General features: G+C 37.1%; 1 protein-coding gene across 13 annotated transcripts in view; it reads left to right on the top strand.

Annotated features, from left to right (window-relative positions):
• Positions 1–4,463: 4,463 nt before the first annotated feature.
• The window catches only part of RBM45 (RNA binding motif protein 45), a 47,002-nt gene continuing 31,288 nt past the window's right edge, over positions 4,464–20,177 (top strand). For 12 of the 13 annotated variants that reach the window (XR_014079398.1, XR_014079400.1, XR_014079399.1 and 9 more), the window contains exons 1-9: positions 4,464–4,874; positions 8,647–8,769; positions 10,598–10,724; positions 12,917–13,039; positions 13,808–13,987; positions 14,855–14,984; positions 15,161–15,245; positions 15,457–15,620; positions 17,882–18,082. Coding sequence is in view for 10 of the 13 variants with exons in the window: in XM_081579605.1 (XP_081435731.1) it covers positions 4,575–4,874; positions 8,647–8,769; positions 10,598–10,724; positions 12,917–13,039; positions 13,808–13,987; positions 14,855–14,984; positions 15,161–15,245; positions 15,457–15,620; positions 17,882–18,074 (1,425 nt within the window). In the remaining 3 variants the exon portion in view is untranslated. Of the gene's footprint in view, positions 4,875–8,646; positions 8,770–10,597; positions 10,725–12,916; positions 13,040–13,798; positions 13,988–14,854; positions 14,985–15,160; positions 15,246–15,456; positions 15,621–17,881; positions 18,334–20,177 lie in introns of those variants that run through there. The other variant, XM_081579612.1, reaches the window with a different exon arrangement.

The raw sequence follows: 20,177 nt of genomic DNA, 5'->3' as shown, positions 1-20,177 counted from the left end.
TGTTTAATCGCCAAAAGAACAGCAGACTAGAGTACAAATAGAAACAGAGAATGAGTCCTGAAGGTGCGAGGGAGGGAGATATAAAGGAGAGGACTGAGAAAGCTTTAAGACGATGAGGGTATTGAAGGCAGACAGGTGAGAAAGTCAAAGCTGTGTTTAGGAAAACCTGAGGGGGAAGGTAGTTCACCTGTGGTTACACGATTACCTCAGTGAGATGTGAGTGGTAAAGGCTATTAACAAGAAATAAAAATATTAAAATAATTTAGCTTATTAAATTTTGTGTTAGATAAGTGCAAGATTTGGAGAAGGCAATGGCACCCCACTCCAGTACTCTTGCCTGGAAAATCCCATGGACGGAGGAGCCTGGTAGGCTGCAGTCCATGGGGTCGCTAAGAGTCGGACACGACTGAGAGACTTCACTTTCACTTTTCACTTTCACGCATTGGAGAAGGAAATGGCAACCCACTCCAGTATTCTTGCCTGGAGAATCCCAGGGGCGGGGGAGCCTAGTGGGCTGCCGTCTATGGGGTCGCACAGAGTCGGACATGACTGAAGCGACTTAGCGGCGGCAGCAGCAGCAGCAGCAGCAAGTGCAAAATTTACCCATATTCTCTGGAGTGCTGTCCAATAGAACTTTCTACTATGATGGAAATATTCAGCGTGGACCCCGTCTACTAGCTGCAAGTAACTTTGAGCACTTTAAGTGTGACTCATGTGACTAACTGAATTTTTTATTATTTTAATTAGAGTTAACTTTAATTAATTTTAAATTAAATAGCCACAATTAACAGATGGTTGAATGAAACTACTGTAAGTGGTACCTATGTGTTCTGTTCTGTGAGCCACGTATTTAAAAGATGAATGTCATCAAATTGAATCAAAAAGAGAAAAAAATCTGGTGTTAAATATTATTCTCAAACTCAAAGATGACCAAACTCAGGAAATAAAAGGAGACTACCATTTCTTCAGTGCATACCACATGCCAGGTTAGGCGCTTGCATACATTATCAGTAGCCTGTAGACTTATAGATGGGAAAATGGAGATTCTGGACCATATTCATGCAGAACAATCTGAAAGTTACTAATTGATCACCAATAAATATCAGTGGTAAAATCCAATAAAAATTTGCAAATAAGGCAAAACATTGTTACTTAATTAAATATAATGTATAATTATAATTATACATCCCTGGTAGCTCAGACAGTAAAGAATCTGCCTGCAATGCAGGAGACCCAGGTTCGATCCCTGGGTCGGGAAGATCCCATGGTGAAGAGCTTGGCAACCCACTCCAGTATTCTAACCTGAAGAATCCCATGAGCAAAGAAGCCTGTTCATATATGTGTGGTCATTACCACAGTCCAGAGCGTCGAAAAGAGTTGGACATGACTAAAGCGACTTAGCACACAAAGACTAATATCAATAACCAATAAGCCTTACTGTAATTAGATCATAGTTTAGAGAAATTTTAGAAAGCAATGATAAGAATTTACTATTTTATCGTTGCATTTCAAAAATAAGTTACAATATCAATATCATCACTTTTAAAAAACATTAGTAAGAACTTTTTAAAAATTTCAAGGCAAATCTGAATTTCACGTGAAATTCAGTGTCTATCATTATAATAATTGTGCATTATAGACTACATGTTTTATTTCACTCTATCTGCAATGGCCTAGCATATCTTTTCTCTAATATAAGACAAATTAGTAATCATTCTTTCAAATCTCAGAATTTTCAACTGTTTTACTTCCATTTGACTCATGGTCAAATGTGACTTTATATGATCTGAAACATAAAAAAAAATCTGTCATCATTGAGTGATGAGAAAGTTCTACAACTGTGGAGATGGTTGCACAACTCTGTGAATACTAAAAAGCAATTAACTGAATTCTTTAAATGGGTGAATCATATATTTGAATTATATAGCAATAAATCTGTTTAAAATAGACAAGTCAAAGAAAAATTTATTTACTATAATTTATAAGTAAATTTCTTATTTTCCTTGAATATGTGGTATTATTTCACATGATTAAACGGTAAAAAAAATTTTGCTTTCTCAGCATTACCCAATATTTCTGATTCTGGCTTTGTTCTCTCCAATCTTTCATTCCTTCTAAAATAAAATTAACTACTTTAAAATTCTCAGGATACCAATCAGTAATATTGTTTTACAAAGAAGAGAGAGTTCCCAGAAAATGCTGTTTAAAAAAATTATACATTTTCCACTAGATGGCACCAGTGTTCAAACAGTAGTGCTAGAATACTGCACTTTCTTTACATCAGTAAAATTATTATATTACGACATTGTTTTCATTCACTTTGACTGGCCTGGGCAAGATAAAGAGAAGGGGAAAGTTAAGATATTTCCCTAACTTGTTAATCTCCAATGTAAACAGATCCCTCATTTTACAGATGTGGGATGTAACACAAGGAGAAACCATACCAATTTTGTGCTAAAGCCTGAGTGAGAACCCAGAATCCCTAACTCAGTTGCCATCATACAACTATACAATATTAAGAATGGAGTAGTGTACACCATAGACAAATGGAATAAGAAATTAAATCTCTACCGTACATTGTACACATATCTCATTTGATCACTAGGCTATTAGCCCCATATATCTTATCTCAAATAATCCTATCTCGAGAAGCCCAATCTATTAATTTCATGAAGTAAGGAGAGAATCATTTAACACATATCACTCAATTACAGCAGAGTGCCCAACACATAGCAGACAATCAAAAACATTTCTGATCTAATAGAAGATGCATTAATTAAGCTTGCTTATGTGCTAAATTGCTTCAGTCATATTCCACTCTTTGTGACCCTATGGACTATAGCCCACCAGGCTCCTCTGTACACAGGATTCTCCAGGCAATAATACTGAATTGGGTTGCCATGGCCTCCTCCAAGGGATCTTCCCAACCCAGGGATCAAACCTGCATCTCTTAAGTCTTCTGCATTAGGCAGGTGGGTTCTTTACAAATAGCACCACTCGGGAAGCCCTAATTAAGCTCGACAACTATGCTATTTAGTAGGGTATATTATTTCTGCTTTACGGTTGAGGAAACTGAAGTTGAAAAGGTGAAGTAATTTGCCCAAGCTCATATAATTCAGTGGCAAAACCATTTAACACAATCTGGTATTAGTTTGCACTATGTATTTTCTTACAAGACTTCCACAATAGAAAAGAAAAGCTCTCTGAGAGCCAGCATCATGTCTTTCCTTTTCTCCATTGTATGTCCAGATCCTTTCGCAGAGCCTGGATTATGGCTGGTACACAATAAACAGTATTTATATGTTTTCATTCATAGCAACCCAGGTCTTCAAGTTCCATTAACAACAAGATTTAGAAGTCAGTACAGATTTCCCACTTTATCTGAACCTTAGGGCTTCCCTGGTGACTCAGAGGATAAAGAATCTTTCTGCAAAGGAGGACATGCCTGTTGGAACCCTGGGTTGGGAAGATCCCCTGGAGAAGAGAAAGGCAACCCACTCCAGTATTTTTGCCTGGAGAATTGTATGGACAGGGGGGCCGAGGGGTCGCAAAGAGTCTGTCAGGACTGAGCGACTAACACTTTCACTTTAGCTTTCATATTTTCACATTTCTCCTAGCTCCACAGTTGCGTGTTGCATTCTTTCTGCCCTCAAACCACCCATGGTTGCTTGTGGGAATCGAGTACATCCCAGGTGGCTCTAATAGTAAAGAATCTGCCTGCCAATGCTGCTGCTGCTGCTGCTAAGTCGCTTCAGTTGTGCCTGACTCTGTGCGACCCCATAGACGGCAGCCCGTCAGGCTCCGCCGTCCCTGGGATTCTCCAATGCAGGAGACAAAAAAGATGTGGGTTTGATCCCTGGGGCCGGAAGATCCCCTGGAGTAGGAAATGGCAACCCACTCCAGTATTCTTGCCTGGAGAATCCCATGGACGGGGGAGCCTGGTGGGCTATAGTCCACAGGGTTGCAAAGGTAGGACATGACTGAAGCGACTTAGCACACACGAAGATGGAGTTTTCTGGTTAGGGCTCTGCTGTTTGTATTAATATTTCTGTTGCCTTTTGTTATGCGATGGGTCCCAATTCTTCATCTCAATCTTCTCAGCAATAAGACTGGAGTTAGATGATCAGCAGTAAAGCTGAACAGTTTTAACTTAGTCCTATGGAGCTGTTCTAGTGAGCTTACGACCAAGATGGCAGGTTTGGTGGAAGAGTCCATGGGCTGTAAAGGATGGGTAGAGCCAGCAACAGGAAAGCTCCCCCATCAGAAAGGGCTCTTCTAGCAACAGGGAACCAGGGTCGCACACCCGTGGGCCTTGGCATCACGGGATTGGGGGTCTGGACTGCGTCGGGCTCCCCCGGGCCGCTAGGGCGCGCTGCAGGCTGCCCACCACCCCCCACCCCGGAAGCCGTCTCACTGCGCGTCCGGCCTGCGCCGGGAGCCAAACTTTTCAGTCTTCCGGAAACGGACCCCGGGCCGGCAACGGCTGGGTGTGGTGCGACGGTCGTGGCTGGCACGGCTGGAGCTAGGAGGAGTAAAGGGGTGCGAGCCTGGATTCCGCTCCGGGGTGGAGCACCATGGACGAAGCGGGCAGCTGTGCGAGCGGCGGAGGCTTCCGCCCGGGCGTGGACAACCTGGACGAGCCGCCCAACAGCCGCATCTTCCTGGTGATCAGCAAGTACACTTCCGAGTCGGTGCTGAGGGAGCGCTTCTCGCCCTTTGGGGAAATCCAGGACATCTGGGTGGTACGAGACAAGCACACTAAGGAGTCCAAGGGCATCGCCTTCGTCAAGTTTGCCCGCAGCTCGCAGGCCTGTAGGGCCATGGAGGAGATGCATGGCCAGTGCCTCACCCCCAGCGACACCAAGCCCATCAAGGTGCGGGTGCCCGGGACGAGATGTCCCGGGTGGGGGGCGGAGGGGAGCGGTTTCGGGGTGCGGTAAGGGCAGTGCTTTCGCTCGCGGGAGCGGTCTGGGCAGCACCTGGCATTCCGGGGCGAGGGGAGGGAAGGACCACGTTGCAGAGAGGATTTCCTAGGACCTCCCTGCGTGAAAATCTGCAAGAGGGTGCGGGAGATAAGGGGTGCGGAGAGAACACCCGCTTCCGGCTCGGACCAGCCATCTGCGGCTACTCGGGCTGCAGAGCTGCGGTGGCTGGGCCTTCCCCCACTCCCGCCGTCACTAATTCAGCTCCCAACTCCCACCGTGACCTGCTATGAGAACTTTTCTTACCCTCCTCTCTCAGACGTCTTGGTTTACCACGTATAAAAGTAGTTAATTCTACTTTTCCCCACATCGGTAAGGTGCTTAACAACTTGATAAAAGAGTTAATTGTGGCCCTCTGAAGTTAGGCATTTTCCCAGTACCAAACAAAATTATACATGTACATAATATTTAAGTGCAGGTAATTATAACTACTACTATTGCTTATTTATCACACTTATGTTGAAATTTTTAATTTTTACAAATTATTATAAATAAATCCCTGTGTGAAGCTATTAATGTCATAGGTTTTGTTACTGTCACTTCTCTTTGAAAGCAGACGGAAGTAAACTGCCTTAAAAAGAGCCAAATCAAACAAACAAACAAACAAACAAAAAAAACGGAAAACGAGCCAAATCATTGTGATGATAGTGTAAATTGCATTATTATTAAATGCTTTTTGGCATACTCCTAATTCACTTTGGTGGTATCTATATTTAGTTTCCACATCTAATTTATCTGTAAAATTAATATACTGACACATGGCAGGAAGGTGATTTTGAGGGTTATCTGATTTAATCTATCCTTTTAGCACAATGCCTGGTACAAGATAAGCCCTCTTGTATCATATTTGTCCATAGCAACAGTCTCTTCCCTGTACTTCCTTTAGCAGAAAACAGGAGCGGGGAAATGCCAACAACACATTAGACAATAGGCATTCTGTCTCCTCCCACCTTCTAAACCGTTTGAAATAAGTCAAAACAGATCATCAATGAAGTTAAGTGTAAGGCCACAGCATATAAAATTGAGGGGACAAACTTTCTATAAAGAGTCAACAAATATTTTAGGCTTTGTGAATCACATACAGTCTCTGTCATACTTTGTTTTTTAACAACCCTCAAAAAAATGTAAAAGCAGTTCTTAGATTATGGACTATAGAAAAACAGGAAGTTGAAGTTTGTTGACTCCTGCACTAGGTTGATAATTTTCATCTTCTTTCAATTATGATCTTAGCAGAGAGAATTTCTGTACTTTGAATATAACCACAGAAGTCTCCTGGGAAACTTTCCAAAATGCCCCAAATTTGAAACATAGACCCCCCTCTTTCCTTGATTAGATTCCTACAAAAGAAGTAAACACTAAAATGTATCCTTCCCTTTTAGCCACAGAGAAATTAAATGGTTCCCAAAGATAAAGTTTAAATTTTGTTTGTCATATTTTTGTCCACTCAGTTTCAGCCGCTACAGTGCTTAGCTGGACAATTTAAGTTCACTCTTCACAGTGTCCACTGTCTTCCACTGCACTGTAGTGGGGTTTTTTTTTTTTCTGTTTTTCAGTATTTCCAGTTAAATTAATTCAGCTTCAGTTTTCTTCATGTACTTTGCTTTTGCAAAGTTTCAAAAGTCCTACAAGATAAATAAGAAAATTTTAATAACAGGCCTACAGCCAGAAAAGATTGTGCAAATGAGAGTCCTGTAAGTGATCAACTACATTATCTTGAGGAAAAGGGTAAAACCTAGAAAGTGGAAGAATAAAATCTTAGAAGAAATCATCAAGTAGGTGGTTAATTATTATACATATCTACTTAGATATTGTCTCCTCTATCAGAAATTTGAAATGCTCCAATCTTCTAAAATTTAGAAATTTGTGATCTGATGGCAACTCCAGTTACAAAGAGTACTTGAGACTTTTTTTCTCCTAGTGTCTTCTCATATACTTAAAGGTTCCCTATTTGTATTTCCCTACAGACGATCCATTACTTAATATATCCACTGTACTAACTTTCTAGTGGGCTGTTTCTGTCTTATTCAGTACTCTATACTTAGTACCTTATACAGTGTTTGGCATATGGTATGTTTATTGAAGGAATAACATGGAAGTAGATGCTCTCTAGGGATGTCTCCAGCTGTATCTTGTAAGGAAGGTTCTACACCTCTGTGACAGCTGCTTTCCAAGCAAATATAATGACCCTCTTTTTCAGGATTTCTAAACTATTTATAAATTCTTTGGTTTTTTAGTTACTGCCTCCTACTCTGGAATTTCATAGGTTGAGATTTTCCCCACTGAGGGGTATACAGCTCTCTTCAAAGACAGAAGAAGAAGACAGAAAAAATTCAAGGGCCCTGTATTATGGTGATTTACATTAATTCTATTACATTTCTTCAAGTTATGAAAAATAAACGTAGCCATTATGCTCATAGCTCTATAAACAAATCCATAACTGTAGTTTTAACACATTCTTCCAGAATAATGTAAAACCAAAGCAATTTTTAAAATAAAAGCAATACCACAAAACAAATTACACTCCAAGTAATAACCTAACGTCACATGATATTTCAGTACTACTAAATTACTAATAGAGAAATAGAGCCTCAGTTCATTGTGTGCATTTTCTTGCTCACATAAATCATTCAGGTGGTCACTGAGATGATCCAGAATATAGTTGGGTTATCTTTTTTAAGGATTAATATTAGAAAGCAAACAAAAATATGGCCATCTAGACTTAAATCCAACTATATCAATATTAAACATAAACTGGCTCCTATTAAAAGTCAGGGATTGTCAGGATATTTTTTTAAAGGCCAGACTAAGGGCTGTTTACAAGAGATGTAGTTTAAGTATAAAGATACAAAGTGGTTGAAAGTATTGAATAAAAGAATAGAAAAAGTTGGTAAAATGATAGAAAAAGGTGGTATGGTATCAGACAAAAATGGTCTTCAACAGGAAGAATATTAACAATAATTTCCTAAAAATAAAAATATCAGTCAAAAAATACAAAATAATTCCAAATGTTTATGCAGCCGATAATAGAACTTCAGAATACATGAAGCATTATTAATAGAACTAAAAGAAAAGATAAATTCATATAGTCATATTTTTACAGTCAGTCTCTGATAGAAAAGGAAACGAAGTATGTGTGACATTTTAGTAACACTATTGATCAACTAAAACTGACATTTATTGGACACCAGCCGACAGTCGCAGAGTGCACATTCCCTTCAGTGCTCTGCCTCTTGCTCTTGGTGTATGTGTGTGTTAGTTGCTCAGTCGTATAGTCATGTCCGACTCTTGGCGATCCTGTGAACTGTAGCTCACCAGGCTCCTCTGTCCATGGAATTCTCCAGGCAAAAATACTGGAGTGGGTTGCCATTCCCTTCTCTAGGAGATCTTCCCAACCCAGGGATTGAACCCAGGTCTCCCGCATTGCAGACAGATTAAATACAAAAGGAAAAAAAGTTTGAAAAAAACATAATGTGATGATCAGTGTTAGCTCATAAAAAGTCACTGCAATAAAATTTGCTTTAAAATGTTGTTTGATGAGATCCTATCACATTGTATTTAACCTAACATGAATCTTTCACTAATAATGAAGTAAGTATTCTTAAGACATAGAAAAACAGTTGACTGATATTTCTGCATTTTTCTTTGGATTTTGTTTGTTTCTTAGGTTTTCATTGCTCAGTCCAGATCATCTGGAAGTCACCGAGATGTTGAAGATGAAGAACTTACAAGAATATTTGTTATGATACCAAAGTCCTACACAGAAGAAGATCTACGGGAAAAATTTAAGGTGCTTCTAATAGTTGACGTTCGTGATAATTTACAATCTTAAATTGGTTATACGATTACTAAATCTTATGTTGTTTGTGTTAGATCATTAGATTGGTGGTGGAGAATTAAATAACTTTTTAAGTCACTTATTTCAATCTAGTTTTTAAATGTTAAAACTGAATAATTTTTTTGAAAATATATAAAACCTGGAAAATATTAATGATGGTGTTTCTCCCCCATTTAGCAGAAATACAGATTCAGGAAATTGAAGTACAAAGCTCAGAGTTTTAAGTAAGGTCACATACCTAATTATGCAGTGGGGCCATTATTCATGCCCAGGCTGTCTGAATCCAGAATCTGCTCTTGGTCTTGAAGATTTCAAAGCACCCTCTTAACACTGCTCTCTATTGCTTTTCACAGAGGGGCATCAGGCAAGCCTTAGTGTATGAACTGTACTATCTCACATTTATTGCAAGCTTGTGACTTGTTGATGTACTTATTCACAGAAAGGCTTATCCTTTATAGTTTATGTTTTAAAATTAGGCCTTTGAAGGAGTTATATTGAAAGAAAAAAAATTGCTTATAGCTCTCAGTTTAGCTACTTTAGCTAGATTGTAGTCAGTGAAATTTGGAGACGACTTAAAATCTCTTTTTAGCCATTGAATTTTATATGCAGTGATACACTTTCACAAAAACTATTTCTAAAGCAATTTTAAAATTGTCTTTTGAGTTATAATTTTATATTATTTTTCAGTACCTTACCAAGTACCAAATCACTGTGGGCAACAAGCAAGAAAGAAAACAAGTAATAAAAAGTAATTTTAAAACTTCCTCTGTCCTACCCAAATGAGGATTGGATAAAATACTTCAAAAATAACAAATACTAAATATATATACTCCATATTTTCTCCAATAGTAAGAAAAAAGTTCATACATTATATACTTACAAACTTTTATCCTTTTCTGAGTGAACACATATGGCATTTTATCTACATATAGTAAAGTTACTAATTGATATCTATAAAATAAATAATAAACAGAATTTATATCCTGTATTTCTTCCAACATTAAAAGTAAACATTTACCACATATTTCTCACATAGAATATAAACTTTCTGAGTGAACCGGTATATTTTAAAGATGTACTTTGAGAAGCACTGCTTTAAAAGAATACATAATTATTTATGTTTATGTTAAAAGGCAGATAAATAATTATAGATAATATTTACTGAGTGTTGACTATGTCCCAGACCCTATACAGGCAGTTTAGGTGTATTTGTTCTTTTAACCCTTAAAACAACCTCTGAGTAGGTATTAGCTCCATTTACCAGGTAAGGAGACAGGCCCAGAGAGGGCCCAGTTTTTAAGTGGCTGAACTAAAATTTGAATAAAGAAGATTCAGTTCCAGAGTTTCTGCTTAAACCATCACTGAGTAAGGCTTTGAAGCTATCCAGACCATGAATAAATTCTTACTCGACCTCCATGACTTCAGCAAGTTATTTGACTTCTCTAAGGCCCAGTGTCCTTGTCTGTGAAATAAGCAATGTAAAATATATATCCTTGAAGGACTGTTGTAACAATAAAGTGATATATGTAAAGCAAATGTTCAGTAAATAAAAAGCATCATTATTTTGGTTATGTTATTATTTGGTTTTTATCATCATGAAGATTGTTTTTCTAGTACCTTATTAGTTTGTGACATACTTATTCCATTATTAAAAACAGCTATAAATTCTATTTTCTTTTTTTAGCAAGCAAGAAGATCAGTAAACAAATTTTAAGCTAGTTCTGAAATCTGTGCAGTTTATTAATCTTGACTCTAAGATCATTTCTTTTAACTCTCATAGGTGTTTGGAGATATCGAGTATTGCAGCATTATTAAGAATAAAGTAACTGGAGAAAGTAAAGGCTTGGGCTATGTTCGGTACTTAAAACCATCACAAGCTGCCCAAGCAATAGAAAACTGTGATCGAAGTAAGGATATGTTCATTTATCATTGTTATTTGAAAAAGTGCTAATCTAATTATCTTAATAGTGGTTTGTGCTAATAGCCATAGCTGCTAATTTAATCTCAGCAATGGTAATTTAAATATATATAGTCTTAGGATGACAATAATTTTGGGGTTATTATTAAGTGTTCATTGAGACACTGTCTTGAAAAATATGAGCAACTGCATTAACTCATTAAGTGAAAATGCTGTTTTCCTAGTTTCATTAGTATTTCTGCAGGGTTTTAGGGTTTATTAAATTATTTTAGAATTTTAGGTATTAAAAACATTGACCAACCCTTTCAGGTTGGGTTTGTTTTTGTTTTTGTTTTTTAATATTTATTCTTTGTATTTTAAAGAAAATCAAGTAGTCTGTAATATTTGTTCATGTTTAATTTAAACCCTAAATAGAAGTAAGTATACTAATAAACATATAATTAATAAAGATAGGATTTTTAAGGTTTGCTAACTTTGGAAAGTAAATGCACATTGGGTTAATTTCAAGCTAGAGTGACATTACTGTTACTGGTTTACATTCTGAAGAATTAGAATTTTAGACACCAAAGAAAATGCTCTTTGTTGTCATACTTCTGATTATATTGAGCTTTAGAAATGAGATGTAGAATATTTATTTTAGTTAGTGGGTTTCAGGATATTATAAAATAAATACATAGTGGAAATAATTATTGTTAATCAGTAGAGCGCTTAGATAATCCTAAGTTACACACCAAAATTTTCTCTCAGATCCTTCTAAATTTATCAGTCAGCCAGCATTAATTGAGTACCTTTGGTATATTCATCAATATAACTAGAGGGATACAACTGGAATTTATATAGCAACCCTGACATTGAAGGAATTTATAGCTATAGATTTAATAGCCATAAATTAAAATTTATAGCTATAAATTATCTTGGATAGCCAAGATCTAATAGACAAAAAATAGTTGAAGAGTAATAGGATTTTTTTAAGCTCTTTGAAAGCAAGGTATATCACCCCAAGTACCTAGTACTACTGTTAGTAGTACTCAGTATAGTAGTGAGCCCTCAGTTAAGACTTACTGAGATCTCTAGCAAAGATTTTGTCATTTAGAGTACTCTGAATAAAATATGCCAAATGAAAAAATGTTCAAAAGGGTGTGATATTGCCTATCAATCAGTGGTGAAAAACAAGTGCACCAGTATAGCATGAAAATACATCTGGAGTAGAGTTTGCATCTGGTGTAGAGTAGCAGGACGGATGATGAGAGGAATGTTAGTAAAGACATAAAATATCTAGAAATAAATATCTTTGCCTAATAGTGTGAAGGCAACAATCTGAGTAAACCTTGTTATTCCTGTTGAGAAAGAAATCTAGGTATATTTGAACCATATACGGGAGGTTATGAAAAGTTCAGGGGTAGTCCACATTAGAATTTCCCTTGAAGATTGCTTCAAGAGAAGAAAAATAGCAAAAACTATTTCAGGATTGCTGATCTAAACACAGTATCAAGAGTGAATTTCCGGAGAAAGAATTCGAAGAGGCTGGTTTTATCCTTTTTGGAGCCACTGAATAATATGGTGAAAGCCGTGAACCTTCTCCCTTTGAAATACGCCCACGTGCACATACATATAAACCTCATTTTTGGACACCTAGTTCAAACTCTTATCCCAGAGGCAAATAGATCAGTCGGATTATTGTAATTAATTGAAGAGAATATAATTTTGAAACAGAGGCGGGGAAATTGGAGTAAAAGGTAGCATCCTCTAAGTACATTTCCAAGGAAGAGTCTTGATGGCAGTTGGGTGTGAAGAAGCACTGTTAGATTTTGATGTTGAGAAGCCTGAGAGAGTGAATGATGATTGCATCTGTAGTAGGGATTGATTGATCAATGAATGAATGATGATGATTGATGTCATCTGTCGTAGCGATGGATTAATTGATTGATTGGAAAGGATAGCATAGAATCGCTGATCTTTCATGTCTCTATTGACCCATAATTTGGAATTCTTGCTGTTTTGCATTTACTCTTTGCCATCTTTCAAAAAAACAAAAAAATAGGTAGGTCTGGTGGAGATGGTTGTTTGTGTAGATTTTGTTTTATACAATTATAAAACTAGATCAAGCAGTAGCAGTCGAGTATATTTGTAAGTGTGTTAAATTTGCTATAAAGTTTGAAATTCATGGATTGTCTTTTTCAGGTTATAGGGCAATCTTGGCTGAACCTAAAAATAAAGCATCTGAATCCTCAGAACAAGATTATTATAGTAATATGAGGCAGGAGACTTTGGGACATGAACCTAGGGTAAATATGTTTTCATTTGGTAAGTAGGCTATCTTTACTTTAATGGTATAAGTAGTAAATATTCAGTCTGATGAGGTTTTTTTTAATATTCTTTTATCAGCAGTCTAAGTCTCACACAGTACATAAGAGAATTTATAGGGTTTTTTTTTAAGTTGGTCATGATCCCTAATGTCCTTATTATTTAACATTTATTTTAACTTATTTCCAATTAGGGTTTTTTTATGGCTAGTTTTGCGTTATCTAAGTTATATTATGTCACTGCTGTTATGTGAGGGTAAGTGGCTGCTTTTAAGTAGCTGATCAAGAAACATGGAAAGCATACATAGCTATCCCCTCAGTATGAATCCTAAAATTTTATCCCTAAATTGCTGATGCTTTAAAATTAGGGTTAGAGAAAGGAGAGGAATGACAGAAGTAAAAGTTGAAAAAAGGAGGGAAATGTCTGATGATAGTAAGACCTGTACCTGTTACTTGGCATAAACTTCCTTTTAGGTGAAACACTTGCCGTATTTTGCAGTTTTGCATAGTAGGCATATTCCTGTGAAATTAGACTACATATTTCTGCTTACATTTTTGAATAGAGGTGAGGAAATAGGGAGAGTTGTCTGTTTTCTCATCCCGTCCCTCCTGATAGTGCTAATGACCAGCATGCTACAGAAAACAGCGCCTTTGATCAATGCAGAGGACTTAATGACAGTTCATTTTATTTTCTAGTACTTAAAATGTTAAATGAATCTTTGAATGAATAGAAATGTAAAGATTTGCTTTTTTTTCTGTATTGTTGGAGAACAACAATCTGAATTTTCAAGTTTTGACAAGAATGACAACAGAGGCCAGGAAGCTATCTCCAAACGCCTGTCAGTTGTATCAAGAGTTCCTTTTACTGAAGAGCAGCTTTTCAGCATTTTTGATATAGTACCAGGCTTGGAATACTGTGAAGTCCAACGAGATCCTTATTCTAATTATGGTAAAATAATGTCTTTATTGTTTGTAAATGTACTGTAGTTTGTTAAAATGGCTTTTCTCCAGTGGCACTTTTTAAAATTTTTTATTGGAGTACAGTTGATTTACAAAGTTGTGTTAGTTTCAAGTGTACAGTAAAGTGAATCAGTTATACATATACCTATATCCACCCTTTTTTTAGATTCTTTTCCCATATAGGTCACTACAGAGTACTGAGTAGAGTTCCCTGTGCTACATAGTAGGTCCTTAATAGCTATCTGTTTCATATATAATAGTGTTATATGTCAATCCCAATCTCCCAATTTATCCTCACCCCCCCAAAAAAGCTCTTCAAAAGAATGTGAAATATGTGAGTCTGATCCGAAACCCTCTATTCCCTACTTTTTGGTTTTCATACATTAATCACTTTTTCTCTCTCTATCATTTCAGCTAGCCAAGATGACTGTATAATCTTTTCATATATCACTTCTCATTTCATTTCCTATTCAGTATGATACGGAATATTTTAGAATTTTGAAGTTTATTTCATAGAATTGAAATGTTAAGAAAAATTAGTTGGTTTTTAAGGTGTATCTCTGTCATTTAAGAAAAGCCAGTATCTTTAAATTCTTTGGACAGAACTTAAGCTAATGATATTGTTTTTTAAAAAAATACCATATTCATGTTTTTACAAAAATCTGGTTCATATTTTGCTTTATAGGAACACGACTGTTGAACACATGAATCAATATAAAAGAATACATTTGACTATGTATTATTAATGTTGTGATATTAGTGTCTTTCTATATTGTTTTATCTTTGTGACAACACAGACTCTAGGTATTCAATCTGCTTTCTTTTTAATTCTCATATATTCTCTGCTTTGTTCTAGGTCATGGAGTGGTTCAGTATTTTAATGTAGCATCAGCTATTTATGCAAAATACAAGTTACATGGATTTCAGTACCCTCCTGGGAATCGGATAGGTGTTTCCTTCATTGATGATGGGAGTAATGCAACAGAGTAAGTACCATTCCAGGAGCTAGTCTAAAGCCAAACTTTGGGTGTACATGCCATGACTGGGAGAATAAAAGTAGAAAACAATTGACCTCTCAGGTGAGGCAGTCATGCAAAGCAAGTTATTGTTAAAAGACTTGAGTATTTCTAGTTTGCTGTAAATTACCTGTTCTTACCTCCAGTCTCCTCAGAAAAATGGCCACGCAGATGGTAGCTGCACAGCTTGCATCAATGGTGTGGAATAACCCAAGTCAGCAGCAATTTCTGGTAAGTAGGTAAGAATTTAACCTTACAGTACACCATTAGGGTATAAAATAAATGTGGCCTCTGTTTATCACCTGTGTAAGAAAATGTTCAGAGATATAGTAAAAGACCACATAGGTGCCATGATAACACATCTATTTTTAGCTCGACTTATTATAAAATCCCTAAAGTGCGGTCTTTTCTTTTTCTCATTTTGAACCTAATTCTTGAACAGCAATTTGGAGGAAGTTCTGGATCACAGCTGCCTCAAATCCAGACGGATGTTGTACTACCATCATGCAAAAAAAAAGCTCCTCCTGAAACTCCCGTGAAGGAAAGACTTTTTATCGTGTTTAATCCACATCCTTTGCCTTTAGATGTACTAGAGGATATATTCTGGTAAGATTTCGGTTCCATTGAGTTATATTTTATTTTATTTTACTTTATTATTTAAAACTTTTTAAATTTTTTCGGCCACACAGCATGTAGGATCTTAGTTCTCCAACTAGGGACCGAACCCACACGTTCATTGGAAGTGCAGAGTCATACCAGGACTTCCCTCGTGGTCCAGTGATTAAGACACTATGCTTCCAATGCAAGGAATGCAGGTTTGTTCCCTGGTGTGGAACTAAGATCCCATATGCTGTGTAGAGCAGCCAAAACAAAATTTTTTTTAATTTTAATAAATATTTAAAAATAAGATAATTTATTAAAAGTAGACATTTAAGCATTCTTGCAGTCTGGAAACTTCCTGTGTCCAGTACCTCTCAGGTGGAGATGATTTGTTCTGTGGTTTTAAAAAGTCTGTGGTTTTATATCATCTCTAAAAATATAGTTATCTCCTTTTCTTTGTTATTTCTTTGTCTTAAGTCCCCACACAGAATTTCCTTTTATTTTGTTTTGAAGACATAAAACATGTAGTATTGTTTTGTAAATTGCATACATAGAATGAACAAATCATTTGTTTCTTGATAGAAAATACATGTGTATAGATCTGGCCTATAGAATTCTTTTTCTTTTCCTTTGCAGTTATGATTCAACTAAACAGTGTTTATTAAGCATCTTCTATTTTGTCAGCACGCTCTTGGATCCTTAAGAATAATATAATTACATTGAGTAAAAAATTACTTGATTGTAATGCTTACTATTATATATAATAAGTGTTAAAAAGGGGAAGATGCTTTTTTCCAGTATAACTTCTTTAACTGTAACATTTTCTTTTTTATCTTTTCCTGTTTGCCTTACAACAATGTCAGTGAATTAAAAGATAGATAGAAAACTTGTTAAAGAGTTTCACAAAATATCAGCAATGTGGTTCAAGTGTTGTGATTTTTTTTTTTTATTTAACTAATTTATTGTTTCTTTTTTGAACCTCTCTTCTGTACCTGCTAAGTGCCAGAGACATTGTGTAAACAAACATTATATCAATATTATGTAAACAAGACATAATAATTCTTACCTCTTAGAACTGATCACATGTAGGAGACAGATAAGTGAATAGGAAATTACAACCTAGTGAGGTTAGTGTTGTGAAAAGGAATGATCAGGCTATGAAATATATGGCAACCTCTTTAGAAAGTCAGAGAATGCTTCTTGAAAGAAGCAAGGTTTCTTTAGAGGATAAAAATAATTTAGCCAAGGAAGAAACTTGGGCATGTTGGTGGTTACTCCTGCCAGAGAGAACATGAAGAGAGGTTGTGGGAATATAGGATTTAAGAGACTGAGGAAAGATGAAGCAGGGAGAGTTCAAAGACCCAAGTCAAGAAAGGCCCACAACTGTTAGGGAGTTTATCCTTACCCTGGAGGCATAAAGAGCTGCCAGAGGGACTTTGTGGGAGGAAATGATCCTATTTGTGTTTTAGAAAAATCACTTAGAAGACAGGGTAGAGAATGGGTTGGAGAGGGATAAACCCAGGGTGCAGGATAACTAGTGAAGAAGGTATTTGTTGTTGTTTTTGTTCAGTTGCCCAGTCCGAATCTTTGCAACCCCGTGGACTGCCGCACACCAGGCTTCCCAGCCCTTTACCATTTCCTGGAGCTTACTCATACTCGTGTCCATTGAGTAGGTGATGCCATCCAACCATCTCATCCTCTTTCGTCCGCCCTTCTCCTCCTGCCTTCTGTCTTTCCCAGCATCAGGGTCTTTCCAGTGAGTCAGCTCTTCGCATCAGGTGGCCAAAGTAAAGGGGTTTCCGCTTCAGAATCAGTCCTTCCAGTGAATATCAGCACTGATTTCCTTTAGGATTGACTGGTTTGATCTCCTTGCAGTACAAAGGACTCTCAAGAGTCTTTTCAGCACCACAGTTCGAAAGCATCAATTCTTTGGTGCTCAGCTTTCTTTATGGTCCCACTCTCACATCCATACATGACTATTGGAAACACCATAGCTTTGACTATACAGACATTTGTTGAAGAAGGTATTAGAATAAACTAAGAAAAAGATAATGATGCTCAGAATGAGGAAAAAGACCTGAGTGAGAGTGAAGAGAAATTAACTGATAGAGGAAATGTTTAACAAGAAAGATTGACATACACTGGAGATTGGATGTGGGGAAAGGAGTGAAAAAGGAGTCCAGAATGGATCCTAACTTTTAGACCTGAGCATCTATGCTTATCAGTTTCAGTTGATCTCTCTTTTTTTTGTTTTTTTTTACTTTCAGTCGTTTTGGTAACCTGATTGAAGTTTACCTTGTGTCAGGAAAAAACGTGGGGTATGCCAAGTATGCCGATAGACTAAGTGCTAATGATGCCATTACAACTTTACATGGGAAGATCCTGAATGGAGTCAGACTTAAAGTTATGTTGGCAGACTCCCCAAGAGAAGAATCTAACAAACGACAAAGAACTTACTGATTCTTTAGGTAAGGTCTTTATAAACTCTAAAACACACTGGCTAAATAGTATAATGAAGGGAATATATATAGAATTTCTTTTTAAGGATTTAGAAGTTGTTGGTTGAAAACACTGTGACTTAAAAGTTTGCTGATAATTTTTACACTATACTTTTTAAACTTGGATTTTTTAAACTTAAAAAAAAAGTCTTTTATGTTTACTGGGAGAATGTTTTTGTCCTTCTGTAAAATAAAATCAGATTTAAATTTAGAAAATTAAATAATATTTGTGTATGTGTGTGAATGTCTTAGATATTAAGAATGGGACTTCACTGTATGGTTCAGTTCAGTTCAGTTCAGTCGCTCAGTCATGTCCGACTCTCTGCGACCCCATGAACCGCAGCACGCCAGGCCTCCCTGTCCATCACCAACTCCAGGAGTCCACCCAAACCCATGTCCATTGAGTTGGTGATGCCATCCAACCGTCTCATCCTCTGTCATCCCCTTCTTCTCCTGGCCTCAATCTTTCGCAGCATCAGGGTCTTTTCCAGTGAGTCAGCTCTTTGCATAAGGTGGCCAAAGTATTGGAGCTTCAGCTTCAACATCAGTCCTTCCAATGAACACCCAGGACTGATCTCCTTTAGGATGGACTGGTTGGATCTCCTTGCAGTCCAAGGGACTCTCAAGAGTCTTCTCCAACACCACAGTTCAAAAGCATCAATTCTTTGGCACTCGGCTTTCTTTATAGTCTAACTTTCATATCCATACATGACCACTAGAAAAACCATAGCCTTGACTAGACGTACTTTTGTTGGCAAAGTAATGTCTCTGCTTTTTAATATGCTGACTAGGTTGGTCATAACTTTCCTTCCAAGGAGTAAGCGTCTTTTAATTTCATGGCTGCAATGACCATCTGCAGTGATTTTGGAGCCCCCAAAAATAAAGTCTGACACTGTTTGCACTGTTTCCCCATCTATTTGCCATGAAGTGATGGGACCAGATGCCATGATCTCAGTTTTCTGAATGTTGAGCTTTAAGCCAACTTTTTCACTCTCCTCTCTCACTTTCATCAAGAGGCTCTTTAGTTCTTCTTCACTTTCTGTCATAAGGGTGGTGTCATCTGCATATCTGAGGTTATTGATATTTCTCCCGGCAATTTTGATTCCAGCTTGTGCTTCCTCCAGCCCAGCGTTTCTCATGATATACTCTGTATGTAAGTTAAATAAGTAGGGTGACAATATACAGCCTTGACGTACTCCTTTTCCTATTTGGAACCAGTCCGTTGTCCCATGTGCAGTTCTAACTGTTGCTTCCTGACCTGCATACAGGTTTCTCAAGAGACAGGTCAGGTGGTCTGGTATCCCCATCTCTTGAAGAATTTTCCAGTTTATTGTGATCCACACAGTCAAAGGCTTTGGCATTGTCAACAAAGCAGAAATAGATGTTTTTCTGGAACTGTCTTGCTTTTTCGGTTATATAAACTTTAGTTAGAAGACTTCTAAAGATTTTTTTAGTTAACATCTTAAGTTATGAGTTGAGGTAATTTATAACAGTCTTTTGGAGGAGGGCATGGCAAACCACTCTAGTATTCTTGCCTGAAGAGTCCCATGGACAGAGGAGCCTGATGGGCTACAGTCCATGGGGTCATAAAAAGTCGGATATGACTGAAGCAACTTAGCATGCACATGACAGTCTTTATAAAGTATGTCTTGACAGGCATTAGTGAAATGTCTAAAAAGCAATATCTAATACAGTTGACCCTTGAACAACGCAAGTTTGAACTGCATGGGTCCACTGTGGACATGTGGATGTTTTCAGTAGTAAGTAATACAACACTAGATCTGAGGTTAGTTGGGTCCAAGGTTGGTTGAATCTGTGGACGTAGAGCCGTGGGTATGAAAGATCCACATTTATAAAAGGGTTCACGGTAAGTGACATGCAGATTTTCAACTGTGTAGAGGGTCACCACACCTAACGTCTACATTGTTCAAAAGTCAATTATAATGCATCTTTTTGGACCTAAATGGTATTTTTCTGGACTCATATTTGTGAATAAGTGCATTAAAAGTACACATTCATGTACATATGTGTATTTTCATAAATAACCTTAACAGTTTACCAAAAA

Source organism: Giraffa tippelskirchi, chromosome 3, assembly GCF_054371585.1.
Source record: "Giraffa tippelskirchi isolate mGirTip1 chromosome 3, T2T-mGirTip1v1.2.pri, whole genome shotgun sequence".
Classification (NCBI taxonomy): Eukaryota; Metazoa; Chordata; class Mammalia; order Artiodactyla; family Giraffidae; genus Giraffa; species Giraffa tippelskirchi.
The sequence above is the reverse complement of the archived record's forward strand: the minus strand, read 5'-3'. Positions and strand labels throughout refer to the sequence as shown.